General features: G+C 35.5%; 1 protein-coding gene across 2 annotated transcripts in view; it reads right to left on the bottom strand.

The window, feature by feature from the left end:
* Window positions 1-17,444, bottom strand: part of kifap3b (kinesin-associated protein 3b) — a 70,632-nt gene extending 53,188 nt beyond the window's left edge. Inside the window, exons 1-9 of one of the 2 annotated variants that reach the window (XR_012388071.1) lie at window positions 17,267-17,411; window positions 13,883-14,014; window positions 13,647-13,798; window positions 12,935-12,996; window positions 11,626-11,767; window positions 8,804-8,903; window positions 7,405-7,529; window positions 1,836-1,934; window positions 1,562-1,740 (exon numbers count right to left, since the gene is read on the bottom strand). Coding sequence is in view for 1 of the 2 variants with exons in the window: in NM_001144045.1 (NP_001137517.1) it covers window positions 1,562-1,740; window positions 1,836-1,934; window positions 7,405-7,529; window positions 8,804-8,903; window positions 11,626-11,767; window positions 12,935-12,996; window positions 13,647-13,798; window positions 13,883-14,014; window positions 17,267-17,298 (1,023 nt within the window). In the remaining variant the exon portion in view is untranslated. Of the gene's footprint in view, window positions 1-1,561; window positions 1,741-1,835; window positions 1,935-7,404; window positions 7,530-8,803; window positions 8,904-11,625; window positions 11,768-12,934; window positions 12,997-13,646; window positions 13,799-13,882; window positions 14,015-17,266 lie in introns of both variants that reach the window. The other variant, NM_001144045.1, reaches the window with a different exon arrangement.
* Between the last annotated feature and the right edge of the window lie 447 nt (window positions 17,445-17,891).

The raw sequence follows: 17,891 nt of genomic DNA, 5'->3' as shown, positions 1-17,891 counted from the left end.
TGACAGGGTATTGAAGTGTCACAGAGTGTCAGAATGTTGTGGGACTGCTGTACAGTAGTAATGAATTATAGATAGCGAAATTTTGCAGTTTTTCATATATTAAAACATGTTTTTACTTTGTTGTAAAAATTTGTGATAATGACCAAAAAAATACTAATTTGTGGATCTCTCTACTTCTGGGTGCAGCTATGATGCCGTTGTGGCTGGTGTATTCTGAGAAATTTTCTTACCCCTTGGTTTTGACAAATCTCTTTTTCAAGAACTATCTAGCCTTTCCCTTAGCCCTACGCCTTCAAGCTAAAGAGAATTAGGACACCAATGAGGGGTAAGGGGAAAGACTAAGGGGTAGATTGGGATTGGGCCTTAATATCATCATGTTTACAACGTTAAATAGGGTAAAATGCACCACAAATAGGCATGGGCTGGTGTAAGATTCTGACGGTATGATAACCTTGGATAAAAATATCACAGTTTCACAGTATTGTGATTACTGCTGTAAAATATATTCTTTTTAAATGTCTTGGTAAAAAACAAAAACTTTTTCGACTTTTGAACACAATATATTTTATGTTTTGAAAGATTTTAAATATTTTGGAACAGTAAACATGTCAGGCTAAATAATGGAAATAAATCAGACTTCTGCTGTCAACATTAGTTTCAAAGCACAGATTTCTTTACAATTTAAAACTGCATCTTTGGATATCTTTTCTGCTAGAGATACTGTTGTCCTAAAAGTAAAAAAAAGAAAAAAAAGTAATTAAAAAATCTTTTTTTTTTTATTACAGAAAATGTTGGCGGTTTTAAAACCTTGACTTTTCCAAACCGCGGTATACCTTGAAAACGATTATCATCCTTTGCCTAACCACAAATCAACTAATTCAACCAATCAAAACAGAAAAGACTTTCTGAAAGAAAGTGTTTAACGGGGCCTGATATTTGATCAAACATTTATTAAAAAGAGCCAAAGCTACAATGCTACTTATAAGAAAAGTTTATTTAGACCTCTGATGAATATAAACTTACTAAACATGACCTCCAAAATAAAATTAACAACCTTTATAATGACATCAGGGCTCAAAAAATCCAGTAGCCAAATGTCCCGGGGTTGTTGTTTTTTTTAGTCGGGCTCCCAAAATCTATCTACATGCAATGTGATAATCCATCTATATAGATATTTAACTACTCAGTAACATATTAGAATGTCTTTATAGCTGCAAAAATAAACAATGAAACAATGTTCACTTAACATCATTTTTCAGTTATTTAAAAAAATAATTAAACAAAAACTTTTAAAAAGTTAAATATTACAATTTTGGTTTTTCAAAAAAAATAAATGTATAGTCTATACCAAATAGTGTTATATCTTTTTATTTATTAAATGTATGTTTTTTTTTTATTTAATAAATAATGTATTTTCTATTTGGGCTACTTTAATTTATGTTCGGGCTACCAAAAACTGAAGAGTGCCTGCCGGAAGTGCTGCCAGAAATTAGCAAGCCCTGAACATAATGGGGCACTTGTGGAAGACATTTGTGAAATAAAAACTTAAAAAAAGTCTCACCATATCATTCTTGTTCTCCAAGAAGATGCTGAGTTTTTTGAGGAAGGAGACCACCAGCACCAGCAGCTCCTCATTCTCCCGGTCTAAAGACTTGACTAGCAAGTGCACAATGTTCTTGTTCCTCATCTTGAGCTCGGTGCGAGTGTCCTCAGACAGGTTTAACAGCAAGTAGAACGCAACTAGAGGAGGAGGAAGAGGAGGAACACAAAAACCTGGCCTCATGGATGATGCTACAAAACAGAGTAAAACAAATCTAACAATTCATTTGCTATACCTCGCAGCAGCTGCTCCTGTTTGACCAGCAGGCTTTGGTATTTCTTGAAGGTTTTCTCATGCTCCTTCCTCAAACTATGGTTGTCGGGGTCTTCATCACGTGGGTGTGTTAAGGGTAGAACTGGGCAGTACATTGAGTTTTTTTTTTTTTAAACAATGAGGAATAAAATGAGGCAATGTTGTTTTTTTACCGACATACAACAGCTTGATTGGAGCACATTTGAAAAATAGTAGCGATGCTATGAGGATAAAGTGCTGCTATGAGGATAAAGTGCATGATCTAATTTGTCCTGGACAGGTTTTTATGATTTATATTAAGGTTTTTAAAATAACTTGTAAGAATAATAATAATAATAATAATTCGTTACATTTATATAGCGCTTTTCTGGGCACTCAAAGCGCTTTACACAATGGGGGGGGGGGGATCTCCTCATCCACCACCAGTGTGCAGCATCCACCTGGATGACGCGACGGCAGCCATTTTGCGCCAGACCGCACACCACACACCAGCTGATTGGTGGAGAGGAGACAGAGTGATGATATGCCAATCATGATATGGGGAGGGTTAGGAGGCCATGATGGACAGAGGCCAGTGGGCAGATTTGGCCAGGATGCCGGGGTTAAACCCCTACTCTTTTTCGAAGGACATCCTGGGATTTTTAACGACCACAGAGAGTCGGGACCTCGGTTTAACGTCTCATCCGAAAGACGGCGCTCACTGAGCAGTATAGAGTCCCCGTCACTATACTGGGGCATTAGGGCCCACACAGACCGCAGGTTGGGCGCCCCCTGCTGGCCTCACTAACACCACTTCCGGCAGCAACCTAGCTTTCCCAAGTGGTCTCCCATCCAGGTACTGACCGGGCGCAGCCCTGCTTAGCTTCAGTGGGCGACCATGTGAGAGTTGCAGAGAGCTAGCTGCCGACAGTTAAGAAACAGTTAACGTATCGTTTGAAGTGGTTTGTCTTGTCAGATGCTCTGGCAGATATTATACAGATATATTCTCCATCTGTAAATGATAGAAAATGTTTCAAATATATTTCTATTTTGCTGCAGGGGTGTATTCGATCCTTATGTGTATGTGTTTCCACTAAACTTAAGTGAACAAGCTGACATGCAGACCAAATGGGCAGGGTGCTATAACTTAGAGGCGAAAATGACTAAAACACACATATGCAAACATATTTGCTGTTGAACAATAAATGTCCCATATGTACAATTTAAAACCTACAATTAGGTTAATTTTTAATCGCAACAAAAGTTGCAGCTCATCCAGAACGCAGTGACCAGAATTCTTATAAGAACCAGGAAATCAGAGCACATCACACCTGTCCTCAGGTCTTTACACTGGCTCCCAGTTACATTCAGAATAGATTTTAAAGTATTATTACTTGTCTATAAACCACTAAATGGCCTAGGACCGTAATACATTACAGATATGCTCACTGAATAACAAACCAAATAGATCACTCAGATGTTTAGGATCATATATTCCAAGAGTTCAGTCAAAGCAGGGTGAATCGGCTTTCAGCAACTATGCCCATCGCTGCTGGAATCAGCTTCCAGAAAGGATCAGATGTGCTCCAACATTAGGCACATTCAAATCCAGACGGAAAACACATCTGTTTAGCTGTGCCTTTACTATGCTATGTCCGACAGATCACACTGTTATGTCTTTCTTTTCTTCTTCATTCAAGAGTTCACACTTAGCTGATGATTTATAAAAGCTTGTTTGGCATGCTGTCCCGGGAGAGACTTCCTCCCGTTGGCAGAGCAAGAGGGGAGCCTGAGCTCGGTGGATCTCAAAACTCCCCTGCTGCGGTAGCTAAGGGAACACAAGGGATTAGACAAAGCTTGGTTGTTATGTATGTTGAATGTTTTTGGATGGTGGGAGGAAACCGGAGAACCCGGGGAAAACCCACGCGGACACGGGGAGAACATACAAACTCCTCACAGAAACACCCACCGGTCCTGTGGAAACAGGGCTGGCAGTGTTCTTGCAGTGGGGCTCACAGTGCTAACCACTGGGCCGCCGTGCCGCCCAATCAGAGGTAAAGGAGGAGAATAGGGGAGGAGGGGGGTTTCTTCCAAACGAAGATAAAGTGAACTAAAAACTGTGGCTATTTATATTAGTTTGGACCTCATATGATTGGAAGAAAGTGATTAGCAAATGCAAGATCGTCTGTGATAAACCATAAGCACGTGATACTCTCGAAATTAGTTTATGAATAAACTTCACTTCTTTTATAACCTGTTTTTAACACATTTTAATCTCAATTATTTTTATTATTTATTTTTATTTTCTTTTACTTCTCTTTTATTTCTGTTAATGTAAAGCACTTTGAATTGACACTGTGTATGAAATGTGCTATATAGATAAACTTGCCTAAGTTACCTTGCCTTGCCTTATTTTTATGATAGCAGCCAGTTTAAATCGCTACTGTAATAAATTTAATTCCTGCTACAAAAAGCATACCTTATGGTTCTAGATTAGAATGGAAAATGTTGAATTTAACCCCTTTTTTCCCCATAACATGTTGCATAGTCTATATGGATTTACTCACGTCAATTTAAAAACAAATATAAAAATTATTTAATTAGACAAAAATGAACAGCATGTACAGGTTTATTTTCAGGATTATTAGCCCTCCTGTTAAATTTTTATTCTTTTATATTTTTTGCCCAAGTTCTGTTTAAAAAAAGACTGTAGAATTTACAAGACATGTCACTCGTATTGATTTGAATGGGTCAATATGGCAAATGAAGCCCAGCCTTCTAGTACAGGAGCGAATCAGTGATCGCTGTAGACTGACGATTCACCGGGGCAGGGGTTAAAACCAGACGTACATTTCTGCTGACTTTGTGTGATTTAAACGTTTAGAAATGAAACTAAAAGACAGTTATGTTTAATTTAATTGTTGATTCCTAATATGAAGTGTTATCAAAAGCTTGGCAATCAATTTTGGACAATTTGATATTTCCCTGTTCAAACAGAATGTCCGAGCATACTGCCCGAGAGGTGTTTCAAAGACGGCCGCAGAGTGAAATGACTTGCCTTAAAAAAATATATTGCTTAAGAAGGCTAAAAATATTGACCTTGAAATTAGTTTAATTTTAAAAATAAATTCATTATGAAGAAAACTCTATACAGTGTGCACACCCGAAAACATACATTTGATGACTTGTGGTTTAAATGAATTGAGTGCATTACTCCCATTCAACCTAATGTCTTTTTCCAATAGATTTTTAAAATTAGTTTTTACTGTTAATATTGTTTTCACCCCCCTCCCCCCGTTTTCTTTCTTCGGTTTATAGTTTTGATAGGGATGTTTGATAGGCAAAGGTATATGTTGTTTTGTGGCTGTCACGAAGAAATTTGTGCTTCCTCTTTGATCCCTGATTGGGGAATTTAAACTGGAAAAGCTGGAAAAGTGACACAAGTCTACTGATGCTATGAACTGTATCTCTCTGCAATAAAAACTAAATAAAAAAAAATTTAATGAAAAAAAATTGTAATAGAACAAATAAGACTTTTGCATAAGAAAACTTCCTTGCTCCACTAAATATCAATTGAAAGGCATTTGAAATAAAAAATTTCCCAGGAGGGCTAATCATTTTTATCTTACCTGTATATCAGCTGATTTGCTAAATATTGTAAACATTTCACAGCTAAATCAGCTAAAAACTAAAACTTATAATAATACTGAGATGTTATTACTACAGAACCCCAGAAAGGACGTAGTGGAGGAGAAAAAAATGGCTGGGTGAAAAAAAAATGGGTAAAAGAAAATATGGGTGGAAGGAAAATATATATTTAAGTTTTAGCGTTTTATCGCAAAGTTTTGCGTTCCCTCGCAAAAATGTTTTGTGTTCTCTTGCAAAACTGTTTCTCCACAAACACTTCCTGTTTACTTCTCTCATGTAAACCCTTGTTTTTGCCGAAATTCTCCCATATTTTACCATTCTATCCCACTTTCTTTACATTAAATCTGTGCGTCGATCGTCGCCTTTCATATGCAACCTCTGAACCAGTGAATGCATGTATAAGCGCTGACTGACAGACGCGCTCCGTACAATAAACTGATCCCAGATCAGCGTCTGTATGCGCCATTTAAAGTGACACCTCTGTTATCAAACAAGTGAGTAGCAAATGAATCTCATGTTTTGTTTTGTTTGATAACAGAGGTGTCTCTGTAAGAATGCACAGATCAATAATGAAAGCAGTCCATTACTTTAGAATCTGTTTGTGCTCATTTAAGAGAAAATTAGCTGTTTAAAATAAAACATGCAGGACGGAGATGTTTACATATTATTCAGTGTATTTGTCTGTTTAAACATACACCCACTCCTCTGTGCTCCTCTGTAAATGGTGTGTAGAGAAGCTGATCTGGGATCAGTTTATTGTACGGAGCGCGTCTGTCAGTCAGCACTTATACATGCATTCACTGGTTCAAAGGGTGCATATGAAAGGCGACGATCGACGCACAGTATTAATGTAAAGAAAGTGGGATAGAATGGTAAAATACAGGAGAATTTCGGCAAAAAACGGGAGGGTTTACATGAGAAAAATGAACAGGAAGTGTTTTTGGAGAAACAGTTTTGCGAGAGAACGCAAAACATCTTTGCGAGGGAACGCAAAACATCTTTGCGAGGGAACACAAAACATCTTCGCGAGATAACGCAAAACTTTGCGAGGGAACAAAACATTTTTGCGAGGAAATGCAAAACATTTTTGCGAGGGAATGCAAAACATTTTTGCGAGGGAACGCAAAACTTTGCGAGAGAACGCAAAAACTTAAAAATATATATTTTCCTCCCACCCATTTTTTTCTTTCACCCATTTTTTTTTTTCATCCAGCCAATTATTTTCTCCTCCACTACGTCCCTTCTGGGATTCCGTATATTACAGTATATCACCCAGTGCTAGAGAAGCATAATATTAGTTTAGAATAATTTACGTTCTTTTTAATTTAAGTTCACATCTCTTATTAATTTTGTCAAGAACAAAAAAAATAATTTATTTAATTCTGGTTTGCTTATTGTTCATATTGTATTTATTTATTTATTTTTTTGTTTGTTTGTTTATATTTTCTTTCGTTCGATTATATAATTTATTTATTTATTTATTTATTTATTTATTCATTCATTAATTTTCTTGTCTGCTTAGTCCCTTTATTAATCCGGGGTCGCCACAGCGGAATGAACCGCCAACTTATCCAGCAAGTTTTTACGCAGCGGATGCCCTTCCAGCCGCAACCCATCTCTGGGAAATTATTTATTTATTCATTCATTTATTCATTCATTCATTTTATTTAGATGATTTTGGTTAATGATACATTCATGTTTTCCAATTTGTTTCAGAACCAAGACCCATCTTTTCAGCAATAAAAATCTGCATGTTTGATTCAGATTTCAACATTCACACTTATTAAAAAAAAAAAAAAACAATTAACAGAACAATCGCACAAAAGTTTGCTTTAAATCAACCCAAACTTGCTTAGTCTGAACTATTTTTGTTAGCTTTTTTGCTAAAAATTTGCTAAAAAAAGAGAGATTGACAGAAAGGATATAAGCTTTGCTCTTCTTCTCCAACTCGTCCTGCCACAGGTCATATTTCTTCAGCTCATGTTCGATGACGTTCATACACAGCGCTCCGATCTTATAATGTGTAATGAGCCCATGGAATTGAGAAAAACTGCAGGAAAGACAAAGTCATGATGGCCTGTCCTCCTTCGACCTCTCCTGGCACATTCAGAGATACAATCTAGACGACGGCCAGTATGCAGAGTCTGACGTGCCAGATGAATTTCATACTCTAGTTCTGATTAGTGAATAAACAGAGCTGAAAGATCAGACCAAACAACTCATCATACATTTCAAATACATCCTTCAAACGTCAAAGTCATTCTCGCTCGCGGAAAGAAATTTCCACATTAGCCATCTGATGGTGAGGGCCAAGGAAAACCTTCAAATCAGAAGGCACACTTGCATTGCTCGAATAAATGCTGACAGCTATCTCAGAAAAGCAGTAACCTGATCTGCGGCCACTAAAGATGTTTTGAGAATGTACTGTATGACGGGTTTCTTTAAGGCTTATAAAAGAGAATGATTACAAGAAAGAAAAATGCTAAATAGAGAAATCGCACTACTGCTCTGAAATACAATATGCTGTGTAATTCTCTCACTTCAATAATGTTCAAAAGATTTTTTGTTTTGTTTTTAAAGAAGGCTTTTTTTTTACTGATCAGGGCTGCATTTATTTTTTATTTATTTAAAATAAAATACAACTGTGAATACAAATATTGTCATGAATAGTATAGTAATTTAAATAGTTCACACAAAAATGAAAATTCTGCCATGAATTATTTACAATTGACTTGTTCCAAAGCAGTTAGTTTTTTTTTGTTTTGTTGAACACAAATGAAGATATTTTGAAGAATGTTGGAAACCTATTGCCATTGACATCCATAGTAGGAAAAACATTTATAATGGAAGTCAATGGTTACAGGTTTGTTACGATGGCCAGAAATTTTAAAGGAAGTTTCTAGCTATCTTTAAATATCTTTCAGCAGAACAAAAAAAAAATCGTTTTGAGAGAACTATCCCTTTAAAATATAACTTTCCTGGCATTTATTTAAAATATATAAGAAAACTGAAATTTAAGCATGTTTACTTCAGTGTCACACAATCCTATCGTTCTAGTGTGTTTTGAATCAGCACATGTCTGTGAATTATTACTGCACAAAGTCCTCATAAACAATCAAAATATAGTTTGAAGTTGTTTTGTTGGTTGTAGAAATTATGTTTTAAAACTGTTGAATTTAGAGACATAACTTCTCAGAGAGTTCACAGTGCTGACAGTACTTTTAATCTGCATTCATCAGCAAGCTGCCCTGTTAAAGCACCACAAAAACAAAAAAAACAGCAAGGCTGTTGTCAAGAGCAATAAACTGTAAAGAAATTGTGTACCTTGAGAAGCAGAAAAATACATAGATGATGGTAGTTGCTAACTCCACACTGTGTTTCCAGTCCTCTCTCAGTACGCGAGCCAGAGCTCCAAGTGCAGTTTCTGAAATACATTTAATACATACTAATTACTGGTATACATTAAACCTATACACTTATAATACAACCATAATCTGTATACATTTTTGTATTCAAGGCCATTTTGTTTTACATAAGAATTGTCATGTTATTAAGCAGTCAAAAACACTCTTTAAAAGTTTACTTAACCGGCTATTACCTACAACACAACTCAGGATCAAAATGATTTACTCTAATGGGTTTATATTTGATAGCTCACTCACTCCTTATAAGTCTTTTTAAATTGTTTGTTAAAATATTTTTTGACAAACCAAATATTTTAATTTCAGTTCATCACACTGTGTGTGTGTGTGTGTGTGTGTGTGTGTGTGTGTGTGTGTGTGTGTGTGTGTGTGTGTTTGTGTGTGTGTTTGTGTGTGTGTCTGTACGTGTTTTTGTGACATATCAGGACAAAAATCTATATAATGACATGGGTATGACACAGGTATTGCAAAAAGGAGGTGAAATATGAGGACATTGGTGACATCCTCATTTCTCAAAATGCTTATGAATCCTACAGAATGAGTTTAATCAGAGAGTAAAGCTGCACACAGTCTCCTGATGGTTGGGTTTAGGGGTGGGGTGAGGGCAATATGATATACGGTTTGGACAGTATATAGAGTAGCTTACACACAGTTCAGTCTTGCATCATCTCCTTGTAAGTTCAGACTTCAAAAGTTTGATATGGAAAACATCAAAAACTCCTGAGGACACGTCGGGTAAATCTTCAAAGGGAAACGTGTACTCTATAACCTCATTCATATCACCCCGGCTATGTTGTTTCACTTTCTCAACAATAAAATGAAAACCTGAAATGAAGAACTGCCTATTTTTATTTTAATATTAACTAAACAGACACCAAAAATGTTGAGGCGTTGTGTAGCAGCATATTTATATAAGCGTCATTTTCACTGTATGCATATTTATAACAAAATGGTTCCTATAACTTAACTGCCTCCTTTCATTTTTTATTGAAAATACGATATATACCCTCTCTTTTGCTCAAAATAAGTTTAATTATTAATTATGACTATTATAAAAAGTAATAGATTTAAAAGTCCAAAGTCTGGGAATATGTGGTTAGATATAGACAACAAGATTAATTAAATATCACGTTAACAAATATAGTAAGATTAGCTCCCGCAGTAGATTCTTGATGAACAGTCTGACGCGCACAGCTCATATATGGGTAATGTGCTCAAAGCACGCTGCAATGCATGCCAGAGTGTGTGTGTGGTCACGTGATGTGCATTTACAGCGGTGTAGTATAGACTAAGAGCTGTTCAGAAACGCTGGGTAAAATGCTAGTGTGGACGCGGATCATTTTCATTCTAAAACACTGTTTTAAAACTAAAAGGTATTAGTGTAAACGGGGCCTGAGACCTGTGTCAGATAGCGACCATTCCAAACATGCATGGTCAATATAGAGCTTCTGATTTTTGGGGCATTTTGTGGAGTAGTAAATGAGCATATAAAACCATTTCTAAAGTTTTTTTTTTTTTTAAACTTAACTTAATTAGGGCACTTCCCTATTATTTAGATATCACAGAAAAAAAAACTTATCTTACTGAATCAATGCAGTACAGGGCACCTTTAACTAAAAATCATATTTTTGACACTGAATGAAACTCCATACAGCATATAACTGGCTTCAGAATATTTTGTATGAACTTTGTTAAAGTTCTCAGAAGACACAGTTTGTACTGTTTATTCACTTTTTAACAACTATACTTTTTTCTTTTTACATTTTTATACCACTTTCATAAATCACAATTTTAATATAACCTTATCCTATGATAAAAAGCTGAAATTTCAACATAATTTTTCACTGTCACAACCCATCAAAATCCACAAAATAAGGTTCAGCATTTATGTAATGTAAAGTCTCAATTATGTGTATGTGTGGTCAACTATTTATAGAAGTTACTATATTAATAGTATATATGTACTCTATAGTCAGAGGGTTAACCGTTGTAAAGCTCCATAATTCTTTTTCTTATACTGTATTTTTGTGCTTAATGCAATGCACAGATTATATTAGTGGTTTACTATTTATTTTTGCTAAAACTGTATTTGAATAAGAATTGTTAATAGCCGCTTCAAAAGAATAAACTGAACAAAATAAATTCCTCACAGGATTAAACCAACTCAATCCAATAGAACTTTAGATCTTTTAGCTTTATAGTTAGAGTGCTTTTTCTACAACTGATTCTACCGGTAAAAACAATCTGATATCCCTGATTGGAAAATATATAAAAGTTTCTTTTACCAACATTACAGTTAACTTCACGAAGTTTGTTATCTGTACCTAGATCCCATTCTTTTAACAAATTGTTGCTTTTAGATCCAAAGGAGTCTTTTTTGGGGGGTTTGTAAATAGTACGTCTTTTGCAGCAGTTTTTTTTCTTATACTATGCTGTTGTATACTTTTATTTATGTTTAACTAGTATGTAGTTCCGTAGTCCTGCAAGACAAGACAATTGATTCTATTATTTGTCCACACATGTAGCAAAATGACAAGCTCAATTCGACTTCACTTTTATGCTAAACTGACCTACATGTCTTCTAAGGAATGATTTTAGACTGTAACAGAAATAATAACCACTGAAAATATTGCTGTCGTGTGGCAGCTGGTGACTTTTCATGTTTATTAAGAATAATAACACTGTTGACAGTGAATGAAAAAGAAAAATGAGCAGCTGAAATACCGTTATGCAGGAGCTCCTCCAGGTTATCAGGGTTACGTGCCAAATGTAGGATGAGAGTTGAGCCTCTGATCTTCTCAGGGATGCTTTCATACAACAGCTCTATGTACTCTTCAATTTTATTAATATTTGCCTCCTCATCAATCTGGAAAGAAAAGGATCACGGAAATGTAAAACTTGACATTAAATAAAAGATTTACTTATGTGACATCTAATGCTTCAGGGAGTCAGTTTAAGTAAAATACTGTTACATAAAGTCTGCTTCTAAATTATGAATACATTTTATGAATTGTTCTATACTTGTATTTTTATGCAAAGATCTTTCTAAATTTTTAACATTTTAGATTTATGAAACATTTCTCATTATTTGAGCTGCAATAATGATTCAGTTACACTGAACTGCAACTTTTACCTTTGTTAAATGATATAAATAAAATAAAATAAAATGAAAGAAGAATCATAAGTTATAAGTCAGCTTCTGCCACAAACTTGGTAAAAGTAACAACGAGCAGAATTAATAATTTAAGTAAAACAGATGAATGCATAAGCAGTAGAGGTGTGCAAAATTGACTAAATATATATACATTCTTAATTTTTTTTATTGATAACATTAAGTAATATTTAGCTAAGTGAGTAAGAAATACATTTTAAAAAATGATACTACATTTGACACTAATTATTGCAAATCCCTATTTTGATGAGTGATTATTTTGTACAAAAAAGCTGCTTTATCTAAAAGCACTGTGAGTCTTCACGAATAGATCATTGAATTACTGGCTCATACGAGTCACTGACAAATATGAATTCAGGACAGAAACACTGCGGTGCTGCTTTAAAAAAACAAAAGGTCTGCAGTGGTGAAAAATATTCATAAGTAAAAAGAGACAAGTTTTGTGTCTAAACAAATGTCATATCATGTTTGTTGATATAATGTAGAGAATCAATATTAGATTTGCTGATATTATATTTTTGTTTAACTGACATTAACTAGATCATATACTTAAAAAATTATTTAAAAATAAAACAAGCAACGTCAACGTCATTGCTTTTGGCCTCTCAAGATTCAGAGCTTGTTTTTTCCCCTGTTTGTTTCTTGCAAAGTCAGTAATATACTGGATAATGTCAGCTCGCACATCATTAAAACAACACCTACAACGTTGTTATAGATGACAATATCACACACACCTAGCTAGCATTAAAAATGAGCAACATTTAACATGTATAATTAATCACATGTGGTAACGCTTTCTTTTGTTTGCCAGCCCTAATTACGCATGTCTTGAAATGTGTTTGAGTGGAAAATAAAGCATACTTCCATTCCTTCAAACAGCAGGAGTTCTCTGGGTTTCTGAGCTTTCTTCTCCTTCTTCTCCACTGAAGACAGACAACAGGAAACAACACAACATTTTCATTATTCAGTTGCGGTATACGGCCTAAAATTACATGAATAGAAACATTTACTTCAATAATAAGTGAGTTGCTCAAATAAAGGTACCTCCAAAAAGTATGATTTCAGTAACATTTACTATTAAACCCACCATCTGGCATTCCAAGATGTTTTTTTAAACATTAGTATTATTATATTAATATTATTTTATCTTTATTAAATTAAAGAAGATTTGAAACGATAGTCTTTGGTGATTCAGAAAATGTGAGTCACCTTAAATGTATATAGTAAAACATACTGTAAAACATAGCTCCTATTCTACATTATGAATTTAATCAAGCAAATGAGCATTATTACCTGTAATCTATAATTTTACACAGTGCAGCATTCAGGATAAACCAAAAATGAATGTTTTGCTTCTCAAGACCTCAGTGTGTCACCAGGAGCCACTGATACAAATTCTGTCACCTGTACATGTTTACTTTTACTTTCAGAATTTATGTCAACCTTAAAATCAGCTTAACATGTAATGTAATGTTCTACTATTAAATGACAAAACTTACTTATATCTTGCTTAGCCTAAAAATCAACAGTAAATTTTAATTTTGAGCAAAGAATCCTTTTAAAGAGGATTTACATTTAGTGCTGGGCTTCTTTCGGTTCTGTAAATACAGCAGCAGATGTTCCACCTCTTTCAGCTTAGATGGATGAATGAGTTTACACTCTTCCACCACCTTCTTGGCCAGGGCGGAAATATCAGTGCTGGCGTTCAGACTCCTCAGCCGGATGCTAAATAAAACAAAACAAAAGCCAAACAAATTGAATGAAGGGATGAATGGATGGTAAGAGAGTGTAAAGAGTCTAATTGCTTACATTTTCTGGCAGTCCTTCTTCTCCTCATGCCTTGCATTGCCCGTTTCCCCTAAAATAGATGCTTCCACTTCATAATACACAACTAGAGCCTTCTCTGTGGGGTGCACATCTATATCACCAATCCTACATCTCCTAATAGACACAGGAGAGATCAAGATTAGATGTGACAGTGTGGGTAGAATTAGACTGAATCAGTGTAGGCAAAAACACTGCTTTTTCATGTACTAGTCAGTTTTGAAAGTTCATATTAATCCAGGGTTGCCACAGTGGAATGAACCGGCAACTTACCAAGAAGTATATTACACAGCGGATGCCCTTCCAGCTGCAACCCATCACTGGGAAACATCCACACACACACGCTCATTCACACACATTATGTACAGTACACTACGGCCAATTTAGCTCACCCAATTCACCTGAACTACATGTCTTTGGGCTTGTGGGGGAAACCAGAGCACCTGGAGGAAACCCACACAAACACGGGGAGTACATGCAAACTCCTCACAGAAATGCCAACTGACCCTGCCGAGACTCAAACCAGCGACCTTCTTGCTGTGAGGGGAGAGGGCTACCTACTGTGCCACCGTGTTGCCCAATTCAATTCAATGCAATTACATTTATCTTTATCGTGCTTTTACAATGTGGATTGTGTCAAAGCAGCTTAACATGAAAGATCTTCAACCCCTGGCAAAAAGTACTGAATCACCACTCTTGGAAGATGTCAACAATCCTGTCTGTATGAAACACTTAAAAAAGAAAAATGAAAGAACTTTGTAGTCAATTACAATTGTTTTTACAGATCAAGCAGAGGAAACAAATATGGAATCACAAAAATCTGAGGAAAATGATATGGAATCATCATGCACTTTGCAGTTTTAAATCATACAACCTTATCTGATAACCACTGCTAACTAGTCTGCAGTTAAAAAAAAAGTGCTTGTCAGTTAAAACAAAGGAGAGGATTATCAAACTTCTGAAAGAAGGTTAATCTTTGGTGCCGTTCCAATAAAATGTACAATGACAACTGCCTGAAGAAAACATGCAAATGTCCTACATCATTAAGAATATGGGGAAGTATGTCAGGTAAAGGTATGGGAGAGATAGCAGTCATTACATCCTCTATAAATGCACAAGTTTATATTGAGATTTTGGGTACTTTTCTTATTCTATCAATTGAAAGGATGTTTGGTGATGATGACATATACGATAGATTACTATAATCTTCTGCGTTAAGCTGCTTTGACACAATCTACACTGTAAAAAAATGTTGGGTTCCACACAATCAATTTGTGTTGAGGCAACATGAAAGAATTAAGTTAGCTGAGTAGTTTAATACATATTTAAGTAGATTAAACATAAACAATTAAGCTGTCCCAAAAAAAGTCAAGAATTGTCTTGTTTTAGCTCATTTAAAACAAACAGTAAACTTAATTTTTGAGTGTACATTGTAAAAGTGCTATAGAAATAAAGAGGAATAATAACTGAATTCACATAATTTTTTAGAATGTTGTTTTCTTAATTTGTCATGACATCTGACTACTTTACTGGGAAAAAAAATGGTTTTAAATGAACATTATCATAGTGTCGCATACTTTGGGATTATGCTAGGTCTTTTTTTGGTGCCGTTAAAACCACATCAAACCTGCAGTTTTTTTTAATGAAATTTAAGTATATCACATTTTAAATTGCAAATCACAATTTTGATCAGATAAATCCAATTAGGGCAAAGCAGTGGCGCACTAGGTAGTGCTGTCGCCTCACAGCAAGAAGGTTGCTGGATCTCTGGTTTGAGCCTCGGCTCAGTTGGCGTTTCTGTGTGGAGTTTGCGTGTTCTCCCTGCATTCGCATAGGTTTCCTCCGGGTGCTCCGCTTTCCCCCACAGTCAAAGACATGCAGTACAGGTGAATTGGGTAGGCAAAATTTTCCGTAGTGTATGAGTGTGTGTGTGAATGTGTGTGTGGATGTTTCCCAAAGATGGGTTTAAGCTGATGGGCATCCGCTGTGTAAAAACTGGTTGGATAAGTTGGTGGTTCATTCTGCTGTGGTGACCCCGGATTATTAAAGGGACTAAGCCGACAAGAAAATGAATGAATGAATAAATCTCAATTAGATTTCTTCTCCAAATCGTGCAGCCCTACTTTTAAAGGCTATTTTCTCAAATGCATGGAACTCAAAATGTGTGTTTGTTCCCAAATCTCCTTTTAAGCAGCTCATTTTCTTACATTTTAGCTCATTATAAATAAGTAGTTTGAAAAAACAGCAAACAGAATTTTTTGAGTGTACATTGTAAAAGCGCTATAGAAATAAAAATATAATTGAATTCACATAAGGAAAGACAAAAAATGTCAATGGGATGGCCTGCAAATAGTCCAGACCTCAATTTAATTGAAAATCTGTGGTGGAAATTAAAGAAAATAGTCCATCACAAGCTCCAAACTGCAAAGCTGATCTGGCAACTGCAATAAGAAAAAGTTGGAGACAGACTGATGAAGAATACTTAATCCATGCCTCAGATAATTCAAGCTACAAAAAAAGTCAGAGATGGCGCAATAAAGTATTAGTGGTGCTTTTTATTTGGTGATTCCTTATCATTTTCATCAGATTTTTGTAATTCCATATTTGTTTTCTGACCTTGATCTGTAAAAACAGTTGTAATTGACTTTTTTTAAGTGTTGCATACAGCCAAAAGGTTAGATTGTTTAATGAAAATAGTTTTGTGGCATGTCTGTGTTTGGTTTGTTTTTCTACACAACTAAACATTTGAATGAACATCTATCAAGAGTGGCCATTCCATACTTTTTGCCAGGGGTTGTAGTAAATAGAAATTGTGTCAGTGCAGTTTTCAGATTGAAGTTCAGTTCAGTTCAGTTCAGTGTAGTGTGATTTTCACCGCTGAAAGTTCAAACACTGAAGAACAAATTCATCGATGTGCAGCTCCCCAAGTCCCAATTATAATTTGATCAATCATTTGTGTAAGCATTAGATGCTATTCTGCAGTGTCTTGCCTTAACTACAGGCTGTGTCTCAAACCCTTTAGAGAGCTGCTAAGCATAAACAGCATTTGTAAGATTACATCACATGTGCATCTGACTTGGGACGCGCCCAAAAATACTACAGTAACTGGCATCATAACGGGACGCTTTCTGTAGGCCACGCCCATCAGCAAGTGGAGCGGATGTATTTGACCCAGATTTATACACGACTATAGATATTATAATAAAATAATTCGATGGAAATTAAACCAGCAAGGGTTAGCACATATAATATGATACAAGCGTATTATCTGCAGTGTCTCTTTCTAAATAAACAGACATACTGACTCAACATAAAGGCTGTCATTCTGTGATGTTACGTTAATTCAAGCCGAATGCAGTCGCTGCTTACCGTTGTAAATACTGCGTCTCGTCCGGCTGCATTTTATCCCGGTCATGTGAAGGAGCGAGATATATTTTTGGCTGATCTTCAAATTGTTGTCATGAATAAGAATCAAAGCATCTCTCATCCGCTAGGCTCTCCCTGATCCGCGGTCACAGCTGACGGCTCGCGGACGCACAGAAGCCGGAGCTGCGCGCCGTCGCCACCTGCAGGCCCGGAGAAGGATGAGGAGGACGTTGACTGGATTAAAATAAAGGTTTGTTTATTTTTTTGATTTTGATTTTTTTACTTTACATTTTTTATTATAAGCTTTGAAACATTACATAAAGTAATAATACAAATTCAGTCATGAGCTATATCTAGGAACATACAGGAATTGCAAAAACACAATCAGAAATAATAATGAAGCAAAAACTTAACAGGTGGGAGGAAAAGAGATAAAAAAAAGAGTATTAAAAATGCTGTAAGAAAAAAAACATTCCAAAATTTAAGAGAAACATCACAGTTATAGAAAAGATGAGATAAGTCTTCCCTATGTATATTACAAATTGTGCAAGTATTATCAATATCCATAAATTTAGATAAAGTTACTTTGCAAGGATACATTTTGTAAAGTATTTTGAAGTGCACTTCT

Source organism: Danio rerio, chromosome 2 (assembly GCF_049306965.1).
Source record: "Danio rerio strain Tuebingen ecotype United States chromosome 2, GRCz12tu, whole genome shotgun sequence".
NCBI classification, from domain to species: Eukaryota; Metazoa; Chordata; class Actinopteri; order Cypriniformes; family Danionidae; genus Danio; species Danio rerio.
Note: the sequence above shows the minus strand (reverse complement) of the source record. Positions and strands in the feature narration are given on the sequence as shown.